A 14,434-nucleotide genomic window follows, 5' to 3' on the forward strand; every position below is an offset into this window, starting at 1 on the left:
CTGGTTGAGTGTCCACTTATGAACCAGGAAGTCATGGTTTGATTCCCGATCAGGGAACATGCTCAGGTTGTGGGCTCCATTCCCAGTAGGGGGTGTGCGGGAAGCAGCCAATCGATGATTCTTGTCATTGATATTTCTCTCCCTCTCCCTTCTTCTCTCTGAAATAAATTTTAAAAATTTATATATAGAGAGATATGTATATATTTCTCTCTATATATACACACATCCTCTCTATATATACACACACACACATCTATATATACACACACACAATTAAAAAATATATAGATATAGATATGTGTATATATATATATATATATATATATATATATATAGGTGTGTGTGTGTGTATATATACACATATCTATATCTATATCTATCTATCTCTCTCTATATATATTTTTTAATTGTGGGCTTGAGGTTAGAATACAGATCTTACTTCAGAGCTCTCTACTATCCATGATTTTCAGTCACTGGAGATAGGAGGGTAGCTTTTGTTTCCTAACTAAAAGGGACAGGGCCAAGGTGTGGAGTGGGGAACATATGTGAATCCCGCAGAGGAGTTTCTCAAATTATACTCATGATATTCTGCTCCTGACCTGCCATAATAAGACAGGGTTTGGTAATATATCATTTTCTTCAAGTATGTTGGAATAGAAAAAAAAGTTTGAATACATTGTTCTATAATATACTGCTTAGATATGAAGTTATTATATAAATAATTATATCAAATTAAATCAATACCATGGATGTGAAGTCTTAAAAATATTTTGATAGTATTATTTATTTTTCTTTATTGCTCCTAGACAGTTTAAAAATATTTAGACATTGTTATGTATCCTGTCTTATAATATAAGAAGTAAATAATACTATGGTATGTATATTTTTCAGGTTATACTTAGCTGTCAATGACAGTAGGATAACAGAAAGAAATTATTTCTTATTTTGGTTTGCAGCATTACTTCTTTTATTGAAAATGAAGACTGGTCTGTAGTGCTTTTTTCAATCTAAATTTGATTTCGTAAAAGAATTAATGAAAATTAAACCAATATAACTGGTTTGCAAATTTAGTAAAAAGAGACTATATTGAGGGAAAATTAAAAACAACAACAACAACAAAAATATATATATTTTAGAACCATACACTAGCCAATAAGGTGTGAGGCAGCTAATTGCTTCCTGTCCCTTTTGAAATTACTCAGACTGGAAAAAGATAGCACGTATTGATTTACTGTATAGTAAATGTTCCACATCTCTCCTCCTCTAACACCCAGGCACACACACTGCACATACACAGCAGTGGTGGCTAGGAACTGTGTATCTAACTATTTCTTTCATCAAACTTGCATAAGAACAAAAGTGGATGGAACCTTTTCTTCCTCTGCAAAAGAAAATAACATAAAATTATTAAAATGTGCAAAATGAATGTCAGCCTAGTGTTATCTTGAATTCATGATGTGTTTGTTTTTAAGCTCTAAAGTAAAACAAGTTTTTCAAAGGAAAAGTAAATATTTCCTGATAGTGTAGTGTCAATCAATCTGTATGCATAGATTAGTGTCAATTAACATTTATATGCATATATAATATTAGAAGCAATGTCAAAACTTAGCTTATATTTGATAGTTTTGGAGGAAGTTATTATACACATTATGCAAATTCAAATTGTGCTCTTCAGTGTGGTCTTTTCTGCTATTTCAGGAATGATCCACTAATCTAGAGGATGGGTGTTTTATTCATACATGTTTTATTGTTGTTGTTAATCCTCAGCCCAGGATATTTTTCCATTGATTTTTAGAGAAAGTAGAAGGGAGGGGGAGAGAAACATCAATATGAGAGAGTCATTGATTGGTTGCCTCCTGCAGGAGTGGTTGCCTCCTGCACGTAGCCCTGTGCCCTGACCAGGGCTGGGGTGAAGCCTGCAACCGAGGTGCATGCTCTTGACTGGCATTGAACCCAGAGTCCTTCAGTCTGCAGGCTGATGCTCTATCCACTGAACCAAACAGCGAGGGCCATGCATGTTGTATTTTAATTCATAGATTCTGTCCTGCTATTTGTGATTTTTCTATAAAGCATCTGATGCTTTTTTCAACATAGACTTTGCAGTGCTAGTTTTGGTTGTCCTAGAGCAGTGATGGCGAACCTATGACATGCGTGTCAGAGGTGACACGCGAACTCATTTTTTTGGTTGATTTTTCTTTGTTAAATGGCACTTAAATATATAAAATAAATATCAAAAATATAAATCTTTGTTTTACTATGGTTGCAAATATCAAAAAATTTCTATATGTGACACGGCACCAGAGTTAAGTTAGGGTTTTTCAAAATGCTGAGCTCAAAAGGTTCCCCATCACTGTCCTATAGTCAAATCAGTAAACTTAGCGAGTTTTAAAAAAAACAGCACTAAAACAGATCTAGAGCAAGCTGCTCTGAAGGATAATTTGTAAGTATTTGTGTCAACATTACATTTCAGAAGTGTAATACCATGTATATTTCTTTTTTGTCTTAAATGAATAGGAATTATTATCCGTGATTTTAATTGTGATCTTGGTTGCTTCTATAACTCATAGTCAGGAATGCACTGTATTGTGGCCGTTTATCTTGAAGGGGTCAGAGCATCCTTATTTGTAGAAGAGAGGGACTTTAATAGTTGGAGTGACGTTTCCTTTGTCACATTGTATGTTACTTACCATATTGCTATGTATGCATTTGTTAAAAAATACATATACCCCCTAAATAATTCTTTGGAAATATGTTTGCCCTCTCTCTTTGTTTGACGTTAACATTTATTCCCAAAAGATCTCTCTTTCAGCTTTTCAGGGAGTTTTGCTGATAGCTCTCTTGTAAACCCACCACCACCCTTTGGTCCCAGAATTCTCAGGGCAGGCTTAGCTGCTCCAGCAAGGCTGCTGTTTCCTGGCGAGTCCCCATTAACATAGCCACCACTCCTGGGTTAGATAATGGACTCAAAGGTTAAGAGCAGAGGATCTCAACAGCTCCAATCAGCGGGGCTTTTGCAGGGCTAATTACCTCTTTACTGCGCTGACTCTAATGTGACATGTTTATTGCCTTAACTAACAACTCATTAGCTTAGTTGATGTTTTTGTCAATATTAATTCGTTCATTTAAGCCAAGTCAAAGCTTAAACAAAGATGTCCGGACTGAGAAACGGGCAGCAGAGTGACTCTTGTTTGTTCATCGTTTTTCCCCCCCTCCTTACTCAACTTCAATAAAATAAATGTGTAGAAAGGCAACATTTAGAGTGCTTGTATTGGGAATGTTGGTATTTGTCCATCTGCCTGCATGTAACACAATTCTGAGTTTATTTTTCCTGTGGTTACTCCAGTCTCCATATCACAACTTACTATTCAGTGTCTACGAGGGGCATGTACTTCTAGTTTGGACTACACATCTGTAAGGGCTTAACATTCATCAGGTCCTTGTTCCAGTGGGATATTTTAGTGTGGTCCTTAGAAAAGAGACCAAGTAATTTTTCATGTAATTTTAATCTCCACTAGACTATCTAGAAGATTACCTTGTGATTTATCTTGTAATGATTATTAACGTAGTCTCTGTGGATTATTTAAAAACAAGGGGCAATAATGAAGATATCATGAAACATTTGTTTTTTGCCATAACAGTAATGATATTTCTTAGAGAATGTCACTGTTTTGATTTCATGCATTTTTAAATAATAATTAAATTCTAAAAGCGCTAGAGTAGTGCAAATGCATGAAATAACTGATTGTGAGCCTTCTGATTGCGTGGTGAGTCGGTTACTTTGGAGAGCTCCATTTGCATCCTCAGAACCCTGGAATCTGTTTGGCAGGTCCTCTCGCAGCGTGCCGCCTGGTGTACAGAAAGGGTGCAGATGCATTCCTGGTCAGACACAGTGAAGCTGCAGGCTTAGGGGAGTTCATCCCTGGAGCCAGTCTCTGCTTTGAAGGCCAGGGACTCCCTCTGATTGGTTGGTTCCTGGAGGTGATCAGCCCAGAGAAGGCTGATGGAGGCCATGTGCAGGTCATGGAATACTACTGTTCAGTGAGCAATACCTACTGTGTCAGATACTCATTTATCTCATTTCTCATCATATAGCTACAGGTAACAGGGATGCTAACTTGTCAGTAGTCATAAGAAATCAAAGTATAATTGTGTCCATTCTATAACCAATATTCTGACTACCTTTACCTTCCCTCCTTCCCTTGGCGACCATTCTTCCCTGAATCTGTTCCACAGGCTCTCCTGGCTTTCGTTCCACTGAAACCTTTCAGTTAGGTGACAGTGCCTTAGGCATGACCAGACCCAGTAAGCGAGTCTCAGCCCTGGTCGCTGTCTCCTGCCAGCGCATGATTCCAGCTGTGTGGGAACTTGACACTTCCCTTCCCTTGCTTTCCGTGACATTGTCCTCTCCTGGTTCTCTCGCCTCATTAGCCACTTGTTCTCCCTGTTGGCGTTCCTCTTCTTTCCAGCCAGGAGGTTCTGCTGCACCTGCACTCATTCCCGAGGCATCGCTCAGTCCCATGGCATCACAACCATCTGCACTCGGGCGGCTGCACACGCCCCTTTCATTTCGCTCAGGTCTCTGTTCAAATGTCACCTTCCACAGAGCCCTTCCCTCCTTACCGCTTGTGACACTCTTACTCTGCTTTATTTTTCTTCCCAGGACTTAGAACTACCTGCTGTATATGTGTGTTCATTTGGTTTTTATGTCCCAACTAGAATATAAGCTTCATGAGAGCAGACTTTGTCATCCTGCGCTTAAAGCAGTGCCTGTCACGGAGCCGATACTAGTAAATATCGAATGAATTAAAGGGTCACTCAGCTAATAGGTGCTAGAGCTGGAATTTAAACCCTTGTTCTCTTATCTCCTTCCCTCCCCCCTCCTGCTTATATCATTCAATAACCCCACACCTTTTGGGAACAGGAAATAGAAGTGTTTGGACCACTCACTAAAGATTTGGTGATTTTAAGGTGTTTTTTTCTTTTTTACTTCTTTGATATCATGAACTTCCTGTTATTTTACTTCTTTATTGCCCCCCCCTCAGATTGTCTAATAATCAGCCCTTGTTATCAACCACAGCCTATTTTAGACTGCCACCCGAAATACATTAATTACTAAAAGCAAGATGATTAAGTGTCACCCTATATCAAAACCCAGTTAATTTATAACTCAAAATAGAGCAGAAAAAATACTTTGAATCAGGGAGCTTTTGAATTCTATACGCTTCTGATTGTAGGACAAGAAACAGCTAATTACTTTGAATTAGGACTGTTTTGATTAACCTAATATTAGATTAATGAGTTTTAAAATATCTTTATCAAATGAATTTTCTAATTTGACAAAGTTATATTATGCTTTTTATTAAAAGAAATGATGACTTGCTTTTTATGCCATGCAGGATGTTAAAAGTTTAAAATTGGTTTTTAATAACTGCATTAGTGCAAAGCATCTAGTTGTAGAAATGTTTGTTAATTATTCCATATCCATGAACAATGCACTCTACATTGGAATTATTTTTAATCCAATCAGGTACCTGTATAAAGCAAAGGAGTGGAATTCTAGACAGCACTCTGCCAGGCTTGCTCTTTGATGGACATTAGCAAATGGAAAAAGGCTTCATTCTCTTGGTTACACTTTGAAATAAGTGGCCAATCATTATTAATTCATTTGCACTCATTGTAATGGCATAAATCATCATAAATTCATTTGGTCTAAAGTGCATATGATATATTCTCCCACAGGAATTTCCTTGTAATTGAGCTATTAATTAATGTATTTTTTAATATGACCTTTTCCCTTCTCTACTATTCAGAGCCAAGGATGGTTAGTGGCCATTTCTTCATTCAGAATTTTTTTTTTAAGTTTGAGAAACAAGTTTGTCTTAACTACACCTGTAGACTGGCCTAGGCTGCACCAAAGCCCAAGAAAATGCCCTCCATAGCCCAGGTCCCCGTCCCCATTGAATGCACTGTTTGTTCTATAGTTTCCTCCTTTAGCCTCTTCAGTGACCAGTGCTGCTTTCTTCCTCATAGCTGGTTAGAGAAATTGCCTGTGAGGTAACCAAGGGTTCCTGTGAGGTCTTCATGCTTCTAGCAAAGCATCATGGGAGGGAAAACTCACCCCCCTTCCACCCCCCAAAAAGAAAAGGAAATGAAAATTACAAATGGAGAGCTCAAGAAAAATGTTACAATGTCATTGATTTTTTTAATGACTTTTTAAAGTGAACTTTTCTTAATTAGTGCTATTTCTACACAGTTGGGTAAAAAAAATACCCGATTCATGTTCATATCATGAACATATCATGTTAGTAGTACCTGTGATTCTATGGAAAATAAAAATTTGAATTTGTTTAAAAGGTGTTCTGTTTAGTGGACATAATTGCAGTTGACTCTGAGTGTGTGTTTTCAGTGAGTAAAAGAAGTCTAAAAGTGGTATTTTTTTAATCAAATGAATGACGCTGAAAATAACACCTGATACTCAGACTAGAAATATTTAACTGTAGTTCTTTATAGTTGACAGTGTTTTCATATCATAGGCATTTAATAAATGTAGCTGTGTTAATAAAGTAGCTTGTGATAAGTAAGGATAAATAAATACTCCAGAAAACAAATTATGACCTAAGTAATAGCCGTTGTGTATGTATGTGAGTGGGTGGGGTGCGGGGAGGGAGGGATGTTAGTGTAAAGGCTTGGATATTAATCTTTTAAAAGAGCTGGTCATTATAACCGGCCAGATACTACAAAAATTTTTAAAAAATAATGTTTTTTATTGGTCAGTTTATGATTAGACAACATTTCATCTTAACAGAGCAAAGCAACAAGTGAGTCACAGTGTAATACTCTCAGCTTTTTGACCACTATTTATATAGGCTTTATTTTGTTGTCTCTGTCTCAACCCTCTTCTCATCTTTTGCATTTTGCTGTCACAGCAAAGAGTAAATATTTCCTTGCAGCTTTGCTCTTTTGTAGCACTTTTTTAAAAACAGCAAGACTGAAGTCGGAGCACACACACACAAAGCTGGAGGTAAAATAGCACTAAGATATGAGCTATTGTTATCACTCTTGACTGCATGACAACAGAATTAGTCTCTCAGCTGCCAGAGGGTCGCAGTTAATTGTGATTTATCCAAGGCTGGATGTTTGTGCTTTCTGCTTTTTAAAAGGTTTGGTTGTGATTTGTTTTCCAGTGTTCGGAGGCTGTCTGCATTTTGGTAGTTCATTTGGACACTTGACTAGATTACGGGGGAGGTGGTGATGGAGTGCCTGCTGCTCGCTGAGTTCCTACTACAAAGCTGCCGCAGTATTTGTGCCACTCAGCTACCTTACAGTTAAGAAAGACCAGTTTGGGAACTTGACCTTGAATATGGTCCCAGGTTGACTTGAATAATGCTGAACTTCACCCTGCAGCAAGCTGAGTTAGGAGCCTCTTGGCAGTCTCAGTTAAGAGCCAGTGACCAGGAGGAGGACTTATTAGTTGTAATAATTATAGTGGGAGAAGGTACCTTTATAGTTTCTTGGGACAGTAAGTGTATTATAAATAGCACTGTTTCCAAGGTTTTCAATATCATGGGCCAGTAAAATTTCCAAATGTAAAATGTGAGGGATCACTTCTCGGCCTTTTGGCTAAGATCAAGTGTAGTATCTGTTCTTATCAGTTTAAAATGTGAGGGTATTTAGCAATGTTTTAAATGTTTTTATTCTGCTGAGTACAAACATTAAAAAATACTACTCTCTTTGTCATTTTATTTAAAAAATCTTTTATTCACCACAATGTAGTAAGAACATAACCATAGAAAAAGCACTTCTTTAAGTTGAAAAAGTTTAGCTTTATGAAAAGGATTTATTAACACATTGTTTATATTTTACCATTTCACCATAGAGCCACGGGCAAAGTATATGGCAGACTCTTGGAAATTTCTGATCTGTGTATAATTTTGTTGACTGTGCTGGGTACAGTATAAAGTAATTTTTAGTATTTGCCAAAGCAATAGTATGTACTAAGTACTTACTGAAAAATAAGGCACTGTGCTAAGCCTATGACAAACATTAAAGTTTTTGTTTTGTTTTTTAATTTTCATATGTCGCAGCAAACTTTCTCAGTTAGCAGACAGGAAAAGGTAATAAAATAAAATGAAAATAAGTGAATAAAATTCGCTTTAGACAGTAGAACAAAGTACAAGAGATGCTTTATTGTTTTTTGTTAAATGTATGGATACTAATTGCTATATTAATAAGAATTTCATTCTAAGGTAAGCGGGAAAATGTGGCAGAAATTTCTAACTACCTGTGTAGTACCATTCTCCCCTTCCCTGTGAACAAAACCTCAGTTTTGGCCCAGCTAGTGTGGCTCACTGATTGAGCATCCACCTATGAGCCAGGAGGTCACGGTTCAATTTGCTGTCAGGGCACATGCCTTGGTTGTAGGCTAGATCCCTAGTTGTGGGGCATGTAGGAGGCAGCCAACCAATGATTTTCTCTCATCATTGATGTTTCTGTCTCTCTTTCCCTCTCCCTTCCTCTCTGAAATCAACAATAATATATTTGAAAAAAAGAAAGAAAATGAGCAATGATTCTTAAAAACAAAAACAAAAACCCCCCACTCAGTTTTGTTACAGATAGCTGTGTGCCCAGCTCACAAACTACATTTCCCATCCTTCCTTGAAACGAGGTAATTATTGTGTGATATAATTCTGGCCCGTGAAATGTAATCAGCCTTTAAAGGGGGCTTGACTTACCCGGCACATGTTTTTTTGTTCTTCATCCTTTTACTTCTTCCTGCCCGTAGGGAAGATGCAGTGCTGGGTGGACAGTAAACAATTTTGTGACCATGATTCAACTAAGTTACAACCAAGGTAATCAGAGGAACTTAGGATGGCTCTATTTAGCTGTTGAACAAGGTACAGCAACCTTCTCATTGTATGAGAAAAGATAAAACCTGTAATTTATTTAATCTGTTTTGTAGAGACACTGATAACAGCAGCTTCATGTATTTTGTAATTCAGAGGGAGGAAGAGATTAATCATAAAGTATATAAGTTTTGAATCCATAGCTGGGTAGAGTGTCATGAATAAAATATTGCCTCTTACCTTCTATGGTTCTCAGTTATTTCATCCAAAGCATAGGAATAGATCAGGTTTTTCCAAAGCCCTTTTAACTGGAAAATTCTGTGATTCTAATTAATCCATTTGGCTGGGGATGCGTAGATCACAATTAAAAGGCAATAGGGCCGAAACCGGTTTGGCTCAGTGGATAGAGCGTCGGCCTGCGGACTGAAGGGTCCCAGGTTCGATTCCGGTCAAGGGCATGTACCTGGGTTGCGGGCGCATCCCCAGTGAGAGATGTGCAGGAGGCAGCTGATCGATGTTTCTCCCTCATCGATGTTTCTAACTCTCTATCTCTCTCCCTTCCTCTCTGTAAAAAATCAATAAAATATATTTTAAAAAAAAAAAGGCAATAGGGCTTGCCCTCTTCTAGTCACAAGATAGTCTAAACGCTGATTTCTAAAATGAAAATCTGATCATACTCCTTTTCGGATTAAAACTTTCCAGTGGTTCCCATTGTCACCAGAATAAACAGACTCTTCGCATGGCACATATGGCCTTTGTGATCAGGCTCTAAGAACCTGTCCTGTCTCATGTCTCACTGCTACACTCCATCCACCTTGCGCTCCTTCCCCCTTGCCATTGCCACAATCCCTTCCCTCCCCCAACAACATTTGCAGCCATGTTGAACTTTGAGTAATCCCATGACCCTGCTATATTCTTGCTCATCGCCTGGTCTTTAGGCGTGCTGTTCTCTCTGCCCGGAGTGGTTTCTTTCCCTGCTCCTCCTCTCTGAGTGGCTAATTCCTACCTATGCATTAGGTTTTGGTATAGAGGTCACCTTTCCCGGAAGCCTTTTCAAACCCCTGAGATGGAGTTCAGTGCCTCGGTTAAGTTCTGTCATAATAAGATGTGCTTATAAATATAACACTGTTCATAATTTATTCAAATTACCTGGTTGCTCACCTATCTCCTGAGCTAGAATGTATTTCCTTGAGGGGAAGAGCTGAGTGTTATTCCTGTTTGTTTCCCCAGTACTTAGTACAACATAGCAATGCTCTGTGAAGAGGTATTACATGAATCTTTGGATGGACAGATTGGGACCAAATTGTGGAAAGCCTTGAAGGAATGTCAGGCCGGTTTGTTGAACTTTTTAATACTGCTCCTGGAGAGTTTTTATGAAGGAGTTAGTTATGATGGTGGATCGTTGCCCACGTGCTTACTCAGTGAGGCACTATGGAATACTGAAGGGGGGCATTTATGTAAAATAAGTCAATTTGTATTTCTGTGCAAAATTAGAGTCTATCCTATACAGGTTAAAATACAACCTTTATTGGGTACCAAACACTTAAGAAAATTCTGACAGGTAAAGTTCAAATTCACAAAATTCTAGTCATGAGACTTTTTCTATCAATAGGAAAGGTACTGTCATCTTAATTTTAGCTTTTTCATCACCATGGCCCATTTTGCAGAACACCTACATTATTTGGAATTGTAAGTTAAATCAACCCTAAATTTGAGAATATAACTTGAGGAAAGCATACATTTATCTATCCCTTTTTATTATCATACCATTTTTTAAAGGTTGGTTCCTTGGTGTCAGCAAGAAGAATATGTGATTAGGAAGTTTGAAGTCTTAGGCGTCCTAGATTGTTTTTTCAGAACGTAAGTGTCATTAATGCTGGTAGCATTCAAGTCGTAAGGATCCTATTCATCAACAAGGCTGGAAACCAAAGGTTTAACTTGTAAATCCTCTTCATCTTTTATTATTTACATGTCTTGTTTGGAATAAGTTGTCAGAGGCAGATGTGGAATTTTATTTTATTTTTAAAAATATTTTTATTGATTTCAGAGAGGAAGAAAGAGGGAGAGAGATAGAAACATCAATGATGGGAGAGAATAATTGATTGGCTGCCTCCTGCACCCCCCCTCCCCCCCACTGGGGATAGAGCCCGCAACCCGGGCATGTGCCCTTGACTGGAATCGAACCTGGGACCCTTCAGTCCTCAGGCCGACACTCTATCCACTGAGCTAAACCAGGTAGGGCCAGATGTGGAATTTTAACATTTATATGTCTTTATAATTCCAAAACAGATCATTGGAGAAAAACATACATGGACTAGAAGATTTAAAATGTGTGTTAAACAGGCCATTTTTCTCTCTGCTTCTCTCGATGGCCCACCCTGGCCTGCTAGAGCTGAGGGGATCTGTGCCCTGTGTTACCAGAGACTTGGAGGAGAGCTAAACAGGGAGAGATGTTGGAGGAGACGTTTGTTTGCTGTTTGTGAGAAGTGATTTAGGGGGAGGGGTGACGGGCCACAGGGAACCTGCGTATCCTGCTGGGCTGGGCATCCTCCTCGCTCTGAGTAGGGGAGGGTCACACTTTGCTGTGGCCATACAGGGCCAGGGGTCTTTCAGAGAACCCTTACTGTTTTCCCTTCTCTGTCATTTCATCAGAGGGCAAGTGATCACATCCCCTAGGCTGGGCTTCCAACTTTGTCAGGAAAATGATGGAAAATAGCAAGAAATCGGCCACTTATTGTTTATTATTGCTCACCAGAAAAGAAATTGTCAGAGTGGTGAGGAAGCTGCCTCTAGAGTTCCCACCTCAGAAAAACCAGCCGGGTCCCTCTATTGCCAGAGTGCTCTCTCCTGTCACGAATACAGAACGGGGAGAGGGCAGTTAAGGAAAATGATGATTGAAATGCTATAAAACATGGTACTCAGGGAACTTCACTTCCCCTTTGCAATATCACTTACCCAGGATACACCTCCAGGGAGCCCTAGCCCTTAGATTGGAAGCCATCGCCGCGGTGTTTTGGGGCGTCCACAGGGAACAGCGGGGGAGGTTTCTCTGCAGCCCCTAGTAGTAAAGAAGACACAGAAAGTGGTAGACTTGTGGACATTTTGAAGTATTATTCTGACAAGCTGGGGCAGGGAGCTGCATTAGAAATGTGCATGCCGTAAAGGCAGACCTATCTTCCCGTTTAGGTCCATAATGTGTGCGAAGCTCTGTGCTTGGTGTTTGGGGAGACACAAAGTTATATGAAACACAGTCCTACCCTCAAGGCACCTGCTGAGGAAAAGGGAAACGCGCAGAAATGCTTGCATTTAAAAACATCCTGTGGTACAGGGCACACAAGTGCTGGCAGACAATGGAGAGCAACGGATTCACCCTTTTAAAGGAGTGCATATTCTTGTGATCCACAAAACTTGAAGCTTTCCATACATTTACATGGCTAAGTGTGAGAGTAAAATTTACAAATGCATGCATGAATGAAGTATGAGTCGGGGATGGTTTCTCAAGGAGGCTTTCCCTATATAGGTTCCTTTTTTGTCTGCTGCACGCAGTGTTAGCCCAAGGGCCATGGCCTCCTGAGATATTTTCTGCAGAATTTGGTAGATTATATGTATGTAGTTGCCTGAGGAAAGGACCAATGGCTTTCCACAGATTCTTGAAGGGTCTGTACAGGGAAGAAGCTCAGATCCGCTATCTTACAGACTGCAGCCACGGACGCTCGTCCTGGCCCTGTGATGCCCTTTCCCTCTCTTCGCTTCCTTTTCAACCGTTCTCACTCAGCAGTCGGCCATAACATAGTGTTTGTCGTTGTTGAATGCACTGAAGTTTATATGCCACGTTCCTACTTTTAAGACAAACCAGCTCAACATGTTTTTCATACTCAGCCCTGACTGCCACGTATGGCAACATTCATTTCACACTCAGATGCTTCATGAGAGTTAACTATTATCCCCATTTTACAGGCAGGGAAACTGAGGCTTACTGAGTCCCTTCCTAAGCCTGCCCCCAATAAGTTATGAAACTGTGGTTAATCCTCTGTCTTAAATCTGAAGCTTGTGCTCCCCTACCCAGTCTACTATTGGATGATTTATAAACTGTTTGTCTCTTTTTCTCAAAGAACAAACAAACACACCAAAAAAAACCCCCTCTTTTAAATTGCAGTTTGCTCTTCACAGTCTCTGGTGCTTTTCTTTTTTAAATGTCAGAATGCGTTTTGAAGGAGAAGGGCTTCTGCAGCTTAAGTGCCACTGGGCGCATGTGTACAAACTGTCAGCATTGTCTTCACCAGAAAGTAGGACATGTTAATTAAAATCTAGATCATTTCAACAGATTTAAACATCATATGAGCAGTATTTGTTTTATTATTATTATTGTTATTCATTTCAGAGAGGAATGGAGAGGGAGAGAGCTAGAAACATCAATGATGAGAGAGAATCATTGATCAGCTGCCTCCTGCACACCTTCTACTGGGGATCGAGCCCGAAACCCGGTCATGTGCCCTGACCGGGAATTGAACCGTGACCTCCTGGTTTATAGGTCAATGCTCATCCACTGAGCCACACTGGCTGGGCGAGCTGCATTTAATTTAACCAACTGCGTGAAGAATTTCCTGCACACCTGACCTGATACCCTCATACTCAATAACACCAGGAAGTGGAGGAGGTACACACTTAGGAGGGAACACTTTTTCATGCTACACGCTCTGCCTTCTCCATCCCTCACCCTGTGGGTGAACATTGTAAAGAGAGGTGTCACGGTGGGAAGTGTTTGACACGTGAATTCTGTTAGATGCAGAAGAGAGGTGAAGAAACCCCATATTCTATCATTTGAAGCCATCTGCATCTTGCAAAATGCTTAGTAGGGAGAAACATTGGAAATTTAGGATCACTGATTGTTTTTGAAGTTGTGTATACTTATTTATATGTACTTTTTATGGAATTAAAACACTTCAGAATATGGTATGAGATATTGTCACCTACATAATGCTCAGCCACATACTGTAAACTCAAGATCTCTCATAATCTAGCTCTCTGTTCAAAACCCTTTTTCAGTTAAAGGAAAGAAAGAAATCCAAAGTGGTTTACATTTTGAAAATATGCTTGAAAGAACACATCACAGAATTAATATTACTTTATTGCTCTGCCTTTTATTTTGTAATTTTAGGCAAGGCACTGACGTTTCTTCTGCTGCAGCCGCCGAGCCCCAAGCTTCCTCCGCACAGTACCATCCGGAGAACAGCCATCGACCTGATCGGGCGCGGGTTCACGGTGTGGGAGCCTTACATGGACGTGTCCGCCGTCCTCATGGGGCTGCTGGAACTCTGCGCTGACGCCGAGAAGCAGCTGGCCAAGTACGTGCTCCCTTCCAGTTAATGCGATTGGTCTTCGTTGTGTTTTGTCGCCAGCGATTACCCTTTATAAATTGTGTGTTTTTAGTAGAAAAATAAACAAATGTCTCAATATGTGAAATTTTGGATGTGGACAATGAAAGGGAAGTTTGTTCCTGTAATTTTAACACCATTGGGATTTAGCATTGAGCCCATGAATGATCAGTCAGTAACAATTTTAAAATTGTTTATTGTGATTGTTAGCTAATA

At 39.5% G+C, this 14,434-nt stretch overlaps 1 protein-coding gene and 1 pseudogene across 6 annotated transcripts in view; both read left to right on the plus strand.

Moving 5' to 3' along the window:
- The window catches only part of WDR7 (WD repeat domain 7), a 291,854-nt gene that overhangs the window by 195,406 nt on the left and 82,014 nt on the right, over positions 1-14,434 (plus strand). For all 6 annotated transcript variants that reach the window (XM_059706176.1, XM_059706178.1, XM_059706179.1 and 3 more), the window contains one exon: positions 14,002-14,188. In XM_059706176.1, the coding sequence (XP_059562159.1) occupies positions 14,002-14,188 (187 nt within the window). The remainder of the gene's footprint in view (positions 1-14,001; positions 14,189-14,434) is intronic.
- LOC132240405 (U2 spliceosomal RNA) lies at positions 7,601-7,715 on the plus strand (annotated as a pseudogene).

This window comes from Myotis daubentonii, chromosome 8 (assembly GCF_963259705.1).
Source record: "Myotis daubentonii chromosome 8, mMyoDau2.1, whole genome shotgun sequence".
Classification (NCBI taxonomy): Eukaryota; Metazoa; Chordata; class Mammalia; order Chiroptera; family Vespertilionidae; genus Myotis; species Myotis daubentonii.